This window comes from Lichenostomus cassidix, chromosome 9 (assembly GCF_008360975.1).
Source record: "Lichenostomus cassidix isolate B80296 chromosome 9, HeHo_3.0, whole genome shotgun sequence".
In the NCBI taxonomy this organism is placed as follows: Eukaryota; Metazoa; Chordata; class Aves; order Passeriformes; family Meliphagidae; genus Lichenostomus; species Lichenostomus cassidix.
The window spans coordinates 1127790-1141458 of record NC_139490.1 but is presented as its reverse complement, the minus strand read 5'-3'; the positions used below and the strand labels follow the sequence as shown (position 1 = coordinate 1141458).

The 13669-nt window shown below is 46.7% G+C and overlaps 1 protein-coding gene across 1 annotated transcript; it reads left to right on the top strand.

Annotated features, from left to right (window-relative positions):
* The first annotated feature begins 465 nt into the window (after positions 1-465).
* Positions 466-12990, top strand: CCNL1 (cyclin L1). Its single transcript, XM_085068908.1, has 11 exons — positions 466-758; positions 935-1009; positions 1170-1279; positions 7264-7384; positions 7824-7888; positions 9191-9290; positions 9399-9503; positions 9737-9878; positions 11017-11128; positions 11254-11352; positions 12273-12990. The coding sequence occupies exons 1-11, from the start codon at positions 504-506 to the stop codon at positions 12619-12621; spliced, it is 1533 nt and encodes a 510-aa protein (XP_084925034.1). The 5' UTR covers positions 466-503; the 3' UTR covers positions 12622-12990.
* Positions 12991-13669: the final 679 nt, after the last annotated feature.

The window sequence follows — 13669 nt, the reverse complement described above, 5'->3', positions numbered from 1 at the left end:
TTTTTTCTGTATGTGGCATATTCCTAGTACCAAAAGCCCTAAGGCATGGCTTGGATGCAGGACACGAGCCCTGGTTAATTACCCATGCGCTATTTCTACACTTTATCTGTCTATTCTGTGTTGTGTCCCGGCCCGTGGCAGAGGTTGCACTGAACTGACCCTAAAGATCCTTTTCAGCCCCAATACAGTGGTTCTGTGCTCAAACCGCACTCTATCAGCATCATCCCGGCTCGCTCGCTGCTGCGGCGCACACTGCGGTATTTTCACTGGTTTAAACCTGGTTTTATTCCCGTTCCCGGTTCCCGTTCCCGATCCCTGTCCCGTTCCCGGTTCCCATTCTCGGTTCCCATTCCCGTTCCCGCTCCCGGGGCGTGTCCCGCGGACTCTTTTTTCCCGCCGCCCCCCGCGCGCGCGGCGCTGGCGGGTGCGTCACGCGCGGGGCCGCGCAGTAGGCGCGCGGCCGCTCCCGGGAGCGGACCGGACTCAGCGCCCGCTCCGCCGCCATGGCCGCCGCGCACCCGGGCCCCGCCGCGCCCGCCGCCCCCGCCCCGCCGCCCCCCGCCGCCCCGGGCATCCTCATCGGCGACCGGCTCTACTCCGAGGTGTCGCTGACCATCGACCACTCGCTGATCCCCGAGGAGCGGCTCTCGCCAACCCCCTCCATGCAGGACGGGCTGGACCTGCAGTGCGAGACCGACCTGCGCATCCTGGGCTGCGAGCTCATCCAGGCGGCCGGCATCCTGCTGCGGCTGCCGCAGGTGAGCCCTTGCCGGGGCCGGGGGGCTGAGGGGAAGGGAAGGGCGGGCGGCGCCATTGTGGCGGCGGGAAGGGCGTGAGGCGGCGCGGGGGGGCGGCGGCGCCTCGCACAAAATGGCGGCGGCTGGGCCCGGGCACTGACTCGGCTCCTTCTCCTCCTCCTGCTCTGCCCTCACAGGTGGCCATGGCGACGGGGCAGGTGCTGTTCCATCGGTTCTTCTACTCTAAGTCCTTCGTTAAGCACAGCTTCGAGGTGAGCGCGGCCCGGGGGCACCGGGAGAGGGCGGACAGGGCGGCCACGCGCCGAGCAGGCCGCTCGCTTCGAGCTTGGCGGATTTGCTTCTGAGTTACGTAATTCTTGGTTTATCTGGGTTAAAAGTCATTCGCTTAACGAAAACGGGGCTTCCTTTCAGATTGTTGCCATGGCCTGCATCAATCTCGCGTCCAAAATCGAAGAGGCGCCTCGTCGGATAAGGGACGTGATCAACGTGTTCCATCACTTGCGGCAGTTAAGAGCAAAAAGGTAAGACCAGCTTCGTTATGAGCATAAGCACCTGTTGCCACTAATGTACGCTGCAGTTCTCAATTCACAGTATTTTTCCAGGCTAAGTTCAACGACCTAAAATTGAGAAGGGAGTGCCCGTTGGCTGCTGTGTAGGCAGTACAGTGCAATCCCGGCTGCTTCTGCTTTTGTTCACTTGGTAGACCTGTTTTCGTTGTTGGTTTAGCTGCAATTCACAAGTATTGGTTCTAGTCTTTGGTCCATGGTTGTAGTTTCAGGTCTGTTGATTTTTTGATGTCTTGTAGTTACCAGAAGGTAGTTGTAGGTGTGAGTAGCCGGTTAGTGAGTTGCTGTGTATTCTGCAGTCTTTTAACCGTACTCAGCAGTTCTGTTGCGTTTTCTCATTAGTCTGTGGCTGTCTAGTTGTGGTTGTGGTGCTGAGAAAGTATCTGTTAAGAAGAAGCTGAACTTTGTGTGGTGACAATGTTACCTTCTAGAAAAAGCCATTTTAAGAAGTACCTGAGGGAAGGTCTGGTTTGGCCTGCAGTGTTTGCAGTTTTTATGTTGAGGAGACTGTACTTGACTTAGGGAGGCTGAAGACATCTTTAGGTGGAGAAAGTGAGATTTTGTGTTGTTCTGGTTCCTTGTGCCTGTGCAGGTGGAGTGGGGGCTCACCTGGCCGTGTGCAGGTGGTGTAAAGCTGTTGTGGAGTTGTGAGTGTCTAATGCTGCTTTTTGTGTGTAAAGCAACATCTCTCGTGTGTAAAGCAAATTAGCGATGGATGGAAAGGAGCAAAGAGTGGTTGAAGGGAAGTTCTCCAAGTTGCTGTCAAACACAAAATCTCCTTAATTGTCAGGGCTGTGATATTACAGTCTGGGATTGGAGGCTTCAGCTTTGCTTCTGGTGGCTGATTGCTTTAAGTTTCAGGTCCTTTGTAGTTACAAAAGGATGTTGTTTTCAGCTACACTATTAAATTCACACTTTATTTCTCTGGCTTGTGTCACCAGGTTACGGTAGGAATTTGAAGTTCAGTGTTGTGTAAGCTTTTCTGGGAAACAGAGTAGAAATCCTTTAGGAAAGCCAGCTGGTCGTTGGTGTCTTTATCTTGGTTATGCTTCTCTTGAAGCCAGAACTTTGGCTTTTGCTGCCTCCTGATGGTGTTTTCCGAGTTAGTTTTAGATCCAAGAAGAAAGAGTCGGTGTTACACTTTGGAATTTAGCTTTGTTCTGTCTGGCTTTTAAAGCTGTTATCCCTGATGGCCCCGAGAGAGCTGTGTGAAGTTATGCCGGGTGTGAATTCACTGGGGTTGTCTTCCACAGTTATTAAGGCAGTCTGTTATTGGAATTACTGGAGCAGGCTCAGTGATTAGTAACGTTCTGGCCTCCATCCAGGAAGTGAAGGTTAATTAATCATATGCCTCGCTTTTCTTTGCAACGAGAATACAAATTAGTTGTTTCTTTGTGCTGTGTGAAGGATCAGAGAAACTGAACTTAACCTGTGAATTTAAATCTTTTCAGCTAGCCTGTTCCAAATCCCAACTTGTGCATGTTAGGTGGTGCCTAAAGTGCATCATGTCCAGAGAAAGCGTGCACTGCTACCCATTATTTTCGGGAGAAATGGGTATTGTTGCTCTGCGATTCTGAGTGAATCTGCATGAAATTAACCTTAAAAATGCTGCAGTCTGACATTCAGACTTGCACATCCCCTCCCCCCCCTTTTTTTTTTTAGCAAGCAGGATGTAAACGTTTTTCTGTACTTTTTACAAGCTGACAGTTCAATCACCTGTACACGTTATTAACTTCAACTCTTTTTTCCCTTGCAACCGACTATACAGCGACCAGCTACATTTACCAAAGCCTGGGTGATGTGGAGTGGTACATAAAGATGAAGCTGTCGTCATGGCAACAGTGAGTGAAGTATCGAAAATCCCCAAGGAGAAGCCAGTGCTCTGAGCATAGGTCACTGGAATCGGGGGACTAACAGGTTGGCCGCTGGTGAACCATTTGGAAGAACTCCTGTATCTTGTTATAAGCTTTTTTCTTTGCTGTCCAGGTTTTTAGAATACTAGCTTAACCTATTTTTTTTGTTTTGTTTTTTTTTACTGAAGCTAACATTTAGGCTGTAGTTAGTCTCTCACACACAACCCAGAACTGAAACAGGCTGCTGTACTTTCTTTTTTAGACTAGCATTTCTGTTAACTGAAGCTCTTAACCTGCACACGAATTTGGGGTAGTTTGGGTAGGCTTTGCTTTCTTTCTTAACCAGTTTTGGGTTCTTAGTTCCACTTTCTGGCTCTGTATAATTGCCGTTTGAATTCACAGTAAAACAAGGGTACAGAAGTCTTGAATTCGTAAATTTTTATCAATTATGATGTAAGCAGTCCCTTCTATGTACCTGTTTGCAGAACTGGGAATTGCATTGGAATTTTCTTTTTGTGAGACGTGTAGTCAACTGAGGTGGTATTTCTAATGCTGAGAAGTAAGAAAAAGCTAAATAAGTGTTTTGGACAAGCATATTTTCTTTGGGATCTTTGACGAGCATATGTGATGTAGTACTGCATGTAAAAATGTTTGTGTGCATGGAGAAAAGCTCGTACTATGGAAAAACTGCTTTTTAAATAACTGTGTGCCAAACTCTCTGTGTTCTGAGCAAAGTGCAACTGTTGTTTAACTTGTAGAATGTAGTTTGAAGTTGATTTTATTTCTTTTAACTGTGCCTGAAAGCTGCAGAAAGTCCTAAGACTGGAAATGTGACTCATGTCGTGCTGTAATCTCACATGGTGCTTTGAGGTGCTCAGTCAGCTGTTCCTCACTCAGGGGCCCTGCAGTGGGGCTGCATTAATGACACACATTCTTAGTGCTCTTCAGACTGTCCTGCAAACCTGTGCTGCTTGTCTGTGATCCTGGAGACAAACAGAGAACTGGTGTTCTTTTATTGACCAGCACAACAGATCTCTGCTCTGTGCAGTGAGGTGCTGATGCTCTGCTGTACTTGCCAGAAGTGCTTTGCTCGTTGTGAACAAAACTCCACGCAGGGCACTGCTCCTCCAAAGTATTAGTCATGCCAAAGACATCAAAGTTTAATATTACACCAAATGAAGCTGCAGCTGTGTGGAGAACTTAGGTCTTGTTTGTCAGAGTGATTTAAAAAAGGATATTTATAATTTATTTATTGTTACAAACACATTACAGTGTGTGTTAATATTCTGGGTCATTACACAATCTAAATCCCAATCAAGTTTGGATCTCTAGTGTTGGATTGACTTCCCAGGGGGGACACTGTGCTCTGTCCTTAAAGATAAAGTCTTGCTTAGAGCTCTAGTGCTGGTCTGTAGGAAGATTCCAAGTGAGAACTTAAAAACCCTCCTTGGCTATGCAGGGTTTGAAGCTTATATTTCATATATAAGCTTATAAATTCTTTTTCTCTGGTTTGTTACTTGGCCCCAAGGTAAATCTTGGATTGAGAATTAAATGCAGCAAATGCAATAGCAAAGTTCCTTTTTTTCAAAGGGGAATCTCTGAAGTTTCTAACTTGTAAATAGTTGTTTACCACCATTGCAGAGTTTATGGCAAAAGTATTAAGTCGGTGCATTAATACTGTGGAGAACCTGACTTTTGCCTGTAATAAGGTGCAGTAAAACACTGAAGTCTTCAGCAGATTTTTGTGTTTCTATAAGTGGATAAAAGGCTGCATTTGTCTGGAGACACTGTCTGGATAAGGTAGTTTCTCATGGCTTCCCTAGGGCTGTAGGTGTCTAGAACTTGTCACTAAAGCAATGTGGGAGAGCAAAGTAAATCAAAGCACACTTGCCATGTTTGGTTTCCTGTCCCTGCACTGTGGAACATGTGCCAGGGGTGAACTGTTGATGCTGATCCCGTGGCCCTGTGCAAGGACAGTGAAAACTTAAAATACAGGAAAGACTTACAGCTGTCCTGCTGCACTTGGAGCCACCTTAACTTCCTTCCAGAGCTCTCAGGGACATGTGGAAGGTGGGATGTTGGATTTCTGGTCATGTTGTCCCACTGGACATTTTTTTAATAGACTGGAAGTTATAACTGTCCTGAGAGTTCAATCCAAGATCTCCCACCTGGGATGAAGCTTTCTGCTAACAAACAGCCTGGACACCTGAACTCCCTCTGGGTGGTGCTTTGCAGATCCTGTTAATGCCAGGGATCTCAAGATAAAATTGTGGGAAGCAGTGTTGGAGGAAATGTTAGCAACACCAGTAAAATCAATGGGAATGAATTTGAAGTGAATCATTTTCACTGACTAGAAGAACTTAACTTGGTTGTTCCATTGTCCCACTCCAGAGCACTGTGTTCAGCCTGTCTCTGTAGTGCTGGAGTGTTCAGACAAAATCAGCTTCTCACTCAAGTAGTTGTCTTAAAAAGGCTTGAAAGGAAAGTTTTTCTTTTTAAGTTAATTTATAGGGAGAAAAGAAAAACAACCAACCATAAACAACAACAAAAAAATCCCCCAGTTCTGGGTTTATTTAGAGGAGCTGAAATGACAGACTTTGTATACTTGCCCTGATGAGTAACACTTAACTAGAGAAGTTACTCTGATGGAACATGGAAAACATGGCATTTTATATAAGACAGTAGTTGAGTTGTAGGTCTGTCCTGGCACCAGGAAGCTGCAGTCATTCATTCCAGAGCTGGGAGCTGCATCTCATCCCCTTGGGAAGGGCAGGGAGCTCATGCTTCAAGTGCATGGTTACAAAACAAGATGTTTTCAGTAGAGAGCTTTGTTGTGTCCTTTGCCCACGGCAATCAGTGTCTGTCCAGGTGACTGTAGAGGTCATGGCATAAATGGGATTATCAAAGTTGGGGAGCTCATCCAACCTTGTCATTAAATTGACCCTTTCTTCCTGGGAACATTGGGGCTTTGAGTGTTTTTTCTGCTCTGTGACCTATCAGGGAAGAGAAGTGAGATCCACTCATGGAATTTGCAAGTTGGCAGTGAAATATTTTGTCCGATACAACAAAAGCTGCATTTTGAATCCACTTTTTTCTTTCAAAGGTAATGTAATATAAATTTGTCACCAGTGCTTGGGGTGTATCCTGTACACAGACTGTGGTTTATTAGAGGCTAACTAGCTGCAAAAACATTATTCTGCTTTGGAAAGCACATGGAATGTGTGAGGCATGTTACAGGGAAAAAGCTGGTCTGTCTTCAGGAGGAAGTGGATTAAAATATCCCATGTGGAATGTTGAAAGGTCAAGTCTGAGCATGGATAAAGCAAAGAATATGCAATGGAGTGTGACACTCGTGCATGAAGTGTACAGCAAGTTATTGTGATTAAACATGCTCTGGGCAGTTCAGGGGTTGCATTTGGAAGGAATTAGGACTTGACAGTGCTGGAGTTTAAAGTCTTTCTCTCTGAAACGAGCTGTTGTTTTGCAAATGCAAATAGCAGCAGGAACATCCCTGGTACCACTGGAGAGGGGTGCAGGCCCAGAGTCCCAGGCAGATCTGTCTCTGTTTCCCAGGTTAATTCTGTGCTTCACTCAGCTTTTCACACACCAGAGGCAGGGCTGGCTTCTTCTCTGAAAGGTGAATCATCTGCTCTTCCAGTGCATAGAGAATGGCAATTTCTAAAGCACGAGTTGTTACTTTATTACCAGTAAAAAGCCCTGTTCTGGCTCACTTCTGCTTTGAAATCCTGCCTGGCAAAGGACTCCTGCCACCTCTGCCACGGAGAGGAAAAGTTCTTGGGAATGTCCCCCATCAACCAACACCTTCCAGCAGCTGGAGCAGTGCAGTTTGCATACACAGGAGCAAAAGGTTTTTTTTTTTATCTCAGCCATCTAATCTGTAGCTAGCCAAAGGCAGCAACTAAACTAGTTTATCTAAACTTGGACAGCACAAGATTAATGCTTAAACTTGCTTGCAGGAGTTGAAAACCGGTTTCTGTTGCCATTAGTTGGTTGGAAGGGAAAACAGAGTTGCCGTTGTTTTTGGATATGCAAAACAGTTTTGATTTTATTTCTTGCAAACTATAGGACTCCAAGCCCCCTGATACTTGATCAGAACTACATAAACACCAAAAATCAAGTAATCAAAGCAGAAAGGAGGGTACTGAAGGAGTTGGGATTTTGTGTTCATGTCAAGCATCCTCATAAGGTGAGTTCTCAACAATAATGTGATTGTAATTCTTACTCTACCTTGGTGGCATCACTGGGAGCTGTGGAACAAGAAACACAGGTGTCAGAGTGACCTGCATTCTTATTTATTCCTCTGTAGTCATTGATGATTTTGCCAGAGTACTTGGGCAAACAGCCATATTGACTGTGGTAGAAGTCACATCCCTGGGAAAGGTTAAAGGCTTGTTTAAAAAGCATGGGAAAGTAGTAGAATAAAGAATTGTCTGAACATGATTGGATGCCATGAGAGCTTCGAGTGTATGCTTGGAAAGGAGAAGTCCCCATTGGTTGAGAATACTGTTTGATTTCTTTTTTACATATATATATGTGTGTATATATAGATATACATATTTCCTTACTCTTGCTTTATGCATTAAAACTGAGTCATTTTTCTCTTCCCCCCCCTCCTTGTTCCTCAGATCATTGTTATGTATTTACAAGTCCTAGAATGTGAACGTAATCAAACCCTGGTACAGACAGCCTGGTAAGTTGCTATTTTCCATTCTTTTCCTAGCCAGGAAAATAGTAGCAGAAATAACAAGCTTGCTGATCCCTATGCAAAGCAATGAGATGTAAGTTACTACCCAACCACATTTGGAAAATCCTGTAGTGCTTGTTTCTGCTTACTATTTTCATGGCTTGATTCCAGCGTAGCGATGGAGAACTCAATTTAACTTTGTTCTTTTTTCTACTCTTTGATTGAAGGGTAGTCCCTGCTGGTAAGTCATAGAGCTCTGCCCTCTGCACCTCAGCCCATGACCTGGGGATGGCTGCTTTGGCTGCCCTTCTCTCCAGCCAACCCAGTGCAAGCCTCAGCCGAATTCACTGCCGTCACCCAAAGCCATCGGGCAGCACCTCCTAGTTCTGTCCAGCTGGCACAAGGATTTGTATATTTGGTTCTAGAAGTAACTGTTACAACTGTTTCTCAATGTCTTTGTTGCCTACCTGCTTTATGTGAAAGGACACGTGGGGGACAATTCTGCCAGCGTTTCTGTAGTTGATTTAACATTGAAACTTGAGTTAAACAGAGGATGACAGTGCATGCAGCATGTTCACTTAGCAGCCAGGCTGGGCATGGGGGTGTAGAGTCCACACTGACTGACTGCTGTTCTTTCTCTCCCATGGCCTGGGAATTCAGAAATCCTGGAGCTCTGCTGCTTACTGTATCTCTGGGCATGTGTTGCTTGGCAGTGCCAGTCCTGTGAGGACAGGAGCTCAGGGGAGTGGGGGCCCAGTTCTGACTCACAGGTCTGTTTCCAGCACTTGCTGAGCAGATGGGGTGCATCTCTCTGGATGAAGTTAATGTGACTCAAAGCACACAGAATTTAAATGCAATCAGAGTTTTATGAACTCTGTGGGTTGCATGTAGCCTCTGGAAAATGGGAGGTTGAAAATACACCTTGCTTTCCTGATGGCGCTTGAGTTCTATATTGATTTTTAAACACAAAATCGTTGGTGTTTAAGACAAACAGCTGGACAGATGTAAAGTGGTTGTTATAGTGTAGCTCAGTGGACACTTCCCAGGATAACTTAACCTAGGAAGTAGCCATTCCACCCTGCTTGGGTTTACTGCTACACATTATTGCCTTGGGGTTCAAACCAGTGGCAGTGGCGCAAACTGTTCCAAAGTGACTCATGTAAGCATCCAACACAATCATCTAAAGGAAATCACATCTTTAATATGACAACAGAAAAAATAATAAAGTCAATTGAGTCTCCAGTATTGTTAGCCTGTAAAGAAGAAAAGCAGATTGGAGAGCCAACCGTTGGTGCTTTGTTTTTTCAGGAATTACATGAACGACAGCCTCCGGACGAACGTGTTTGTTCGCTTCCAGCCGGAGACCATCGCGTGTGCATGCATTTACCTCGCTGCTAGAGCCCTGCAGGTGAGCATTGAGCTCTGCCTTCCAGTGCTGCTATCTGGTTTCAAGAAACTTCATGGAAATACATAAAACCTGTTGTAATCTCCATTACACTTTTTGTTTGATTTTCAGATCCCGCTGCCTACTCGTCCCCACTGGTTCCTGCTCTTTGGCACCACAGAAGAGGAGATTCAGGAGATCTGCTTAACAACTCTGAAGCTGTATACCAGAAAGAAGGTGAGTTTGACATACTGGATTTGCCTACTTGATGCTCAGAGCAGCTTGAGCTGAGTTACCCTAAAGAGTCTGGGAATGCCTGCATACAGCTGTCCTAAAGAGGGGTGCAGGAACAAATAATAGAAGTCTCATTACTGGACAGATGATTAAAAGCCAACTCAGTATTTTTCAGAAATGAAATGAAAATACAAATTACATTAGTTCAGCTTCTCACCTCATTATTCTTTCCACAGCCCAATTACGAATTTCTGGATAAAGAGGTAGAAAAGAGGAAAATGGCACTACAGGAAGCAAAACTAAAAGCAAAAGGTTTAAATCCAGATGGAACTCCAGCACTCTCAACACTGGGTGGCTTTTCTCCTGCATCCAAACCATGTAAGCTTGTTTTCTGAACAGGCATTTGCATAGTGTGTTAGGTATTTATGGGAAAATAAAATAGGTTTGCTTTTTCAGTTCAGGTTTTAAACACAGATTTTAAAACCAGTTTCAGGACCTTGAAACCAGATTAGAGGGGAAAAGGGATGCTTTATTCTATATTTCCTCAGATTAGAGAGTGATATATTAATAATAAGCACTCTTAAGAGAATGAGTTAATGAAGCAGAAATTGCTGTATATTCCTGTTATATCCAGAGAAATTTTTGGATTTAATTTGGGGTTTGTTGCAGTAGCCTTCATGGCCCTTTTTGCAGCAGGTACCTGTGAAAATCCCTTTTCCTGGTGGATTTTAATACACTTGGCATCTGTTCAGTGCAGTGAGGGCAGACAGCTGGTGGTCAGGAAATGGGGCAGGGAGAGGCCAAGCACTGCCTTGGCATCACAGGGGGTGAATTGGAACGTGCATTTTGAACTGGCCAGTCTGCCTGAACTCTCATGGTTTCTCCTGAAGAATCTTGAGTTTTCAGAGGTGTTTGGGCTGAGAAGTGTGAATTCCTCACTGAACAAGGAAAGTGTTTCATTGCTGTGAGGATGGAGCCAAGGTTGGAAGAGTTGGAAAGCAGGAGCTGTGGTGGGCTTAAAAGCCCCCCAGAGGAATCTATCTCTGGGCTCCACCAACTGTCTGTAGAGACAGATTGACTTCTTAACTAGATAATTTTATTGGTTATTCATTTGTATTTGTGCCATTAAGTTAAAGATTAACCCTGTGATTTTGCTGGGCAGTCTTAAAGCTTTCTCTAGCATTGGAAATGAGCGTCAAGGTAACAAGTTCTGTATTGTGGTGTTCAAGGACAGCTTTTATTTTGTGCCTTTTTGCCCCTGTGGATGAAATTGCAGGTGAGGCTGGCTGTGTGCTCTGAAGGTCACAGTGCTGTTCCTCCTTCATGGGCAGAGGGTTTCCCCACGAATATCCCATTTCAGGAGTGAACATGAATGGAGAGATGGGATGCAATAATAGCTGTAGAGTTCATATCCACACTTAGTGCAGATCCTGGTGGAGGTGTCTAAGGGATGTACAGTGTGTTTATGACAAAGGATGTATAAATGGCTAATTTTGAATTTAAACTTAATTCTTAGCTTCCCCAAGAGAAGTGAAAGCTGAGGAGAAATCTCCTGTGTCTGTGAATACCAAAACTATTAAAAAGGAGCCAGAAGAGAGGCAGCAAACCTCAAAGAGCCCTTACAATGGGTAGGTAAAACTCTCCTGACAGGAGAACACTTCAGTAAAAATGCTTTCAACTGAAGTACAGGGAGCTCCTCCTGAGCTCCTGCATGGTGTAACAAGTGCCTGACAAGTGTTTTTGTGCCCCCAAGGCTGCGTAAGGAGAGCAAGAGGAGCCGCAGCAGCAGAAGCGCCAGTCGGTCTCGCTCCAGGACAAAGTCGCGCTCGCGCTCCCACACTCCCCGCAGGCAGTGAGTGGGGCTGGCTGGGGGGCTGGGGGCTTTGTCATATGTAATTCTGGAAATAGAGACTGTTTCAGCAGGGCTTTGCACTGCTAAGAGCCAGGGGCACTCCTGAGTGCTGGCCAGCAAAATTGAGAGGCTTGGCTTGACTTGAGGCTCTCCGTTCTGGGCATGGAGCTGCTCTTAAGAGCTCAGGCTGTAAAATGGAAGCTTAAGCTTGTCCTAGCTGCACCGTACCTGAGGAGTCTGTGCTGCAGTGGGGTTGGTCTTCCCTTGTTGGAAGGATCCCATTCCAAGTGAGAGCAGTCTCTGGGAGCACAGGGCATTTGGAAGGGGTGGGAAGTGCCCCAGGAGCCAGTTCAGGTGTGGCAAATCTCCTTGTGTGTCAGTGCTCTCTGGTGCAGGGCCTGGCTCCTCAGGACTCTGCCCCTGTCGTGGCATGGGAAGAGGGGGATGCAGTGAGAGCTGCTGGCTTTCAGGGGTGTATTTTAAGATAGGGGTGTATTTTAAGAATCTTCAGGCTCTCTTCTAATATGGAAACTGCCAACTTGGATCTCAGTGAAGTGTTGCCCAAAGTATCACTGAAGGAAAAATGCAATAAGCAATTAGTGATCTGGTGTTGAGGGAAGACATTTAACCAGGTGGAGAAGTGACAGAAGATGCTGCATTCTGGTTTCGGTTTGGGCTGTTTGTTTTCACACGAGCTCAGCTGAGACACAGAGTGGTTGGGGGTTGGAAGGACCTTAAACGTGACATTGCTGACCCCAGCCTTCCACTGGGCAGGTCGTGTGTTCTGAGACATTGCCTGTCCTCCCTCACTTACCCCTGGGGACAACGCCTGATTCCCTGCAGTAACTCGGAAGCTGCTAGCACTGCTTTATTTCTGTGTGATTCTGGACACTGTGTAACCATTGCCCCTCTCTCTGCAGCTACAACAACCGGCGCAGCCTGTCGGGCACCTACAGCTCCCGCTCGCGCAGTCGCTCGCGCAGCCACAGCGGCAGCCCCCGGCGGCACCACAACCACGGCTCGCCCCACGCCAAGGCCAAGCACGGCCGCGAGGAGCTCAAGGCCGCCAGCAGACACGGCCACAAGCGGAAAAAGTCGCGCTCCCGCTCGCAGAGCAAGTCCCGGGAGCACTCGGAGGCGGCCAAGAAGCACCGGCACGAGCGCAGCCACCACCGGGAGCGGCGGGAGCGGTCGCGCTCCTTCGAGAGGTCCCACAAGGGGAAGCACCACGGCAGCAGCCGCTCGGGGCACGGCAGGCATCGGCGCTGAGCCCGGCTGCACGGACTGGGGAGCCGCTGCGACCCCCGAGCTCCTTTTCCAAATGGTGTAGAAGACGTTTTTTTCTTTTGGGAAAGAAACTGTTACCGACTTTTGCACATCATACCTTAGCAGTATCTCCCAGAGGTGGCAAACGATCAGGTTCACTGTATGTATTAGAGTTGTGTATTGTTTATTGAGGTGAGAACTGGAGAAAGGGTTTCTGTAAAAAAGCAAAACGTACCTTATTTTTATACCAGTCAATTGCAGACGCTTATATTTAAGTATAGTTATTTGTTTAAACATGGTGGAGACTTTCTTACACTGGTTTTAGTCTGCATGTGTTCAAAGATTTTTACAAGAAATAAAATATAAAGCTTTTTTTTTTTTTTTTTACTGCCTGTTGGATGCCAAATGTATGGAAACTAAACTTGGTTTTCTTACACACCATGGCTTTGACCCTTGTGCCTGAGTGGGACAGGGGCTGTGGATGTGCTGCTGTTGGGAGGGAAAACTGGGAAAGCTTTGGGTGTTTGTGTCCTTCTGGGGGTGCAGCTGGGATAAATGGTCATGGATGTCTCTGAAGTTCAGAGGGAGGAGACAGGGGTGGGCTGCTGGTGTCCCCTGTCAGCTGCCCCTGGGGAGTTACAGGGTCTCCCTGCCCCTCTCCCTTTTGCTCTCAGCTGTTCCAGGTAACATTCCTGGAGGGATCAGGTGGGAGGGCTTTATTTCCATCTTTCATTGCTGGTGGGAGGCTGCAGGCAGGGGAAGGAGGGATTTCTTGCAGGTGTGATGCTGACACAGCTTGGGAAGCTCAGACCTTCCCTGTGCTGCCCTGACAGCAGGGAGCTGCTGGGGCATTGCTGCATGTCCAGCTCCTGGAGCTGCACCTGCTGTGGGAAAGGAGCTGAAAGGGGAGAGGAGTTGATCTGATTCTCCCTGTGCTGCTCAGGTAGTACCAAACCCTGGGGCTGCAGGTGAGAGGGGTTTGCTGTCCCTGCTCACCTGGAGCCCCTGGGCTCCCAAAATGCCTCCCCATTCCTGCTCAGAAAGGAGAGAA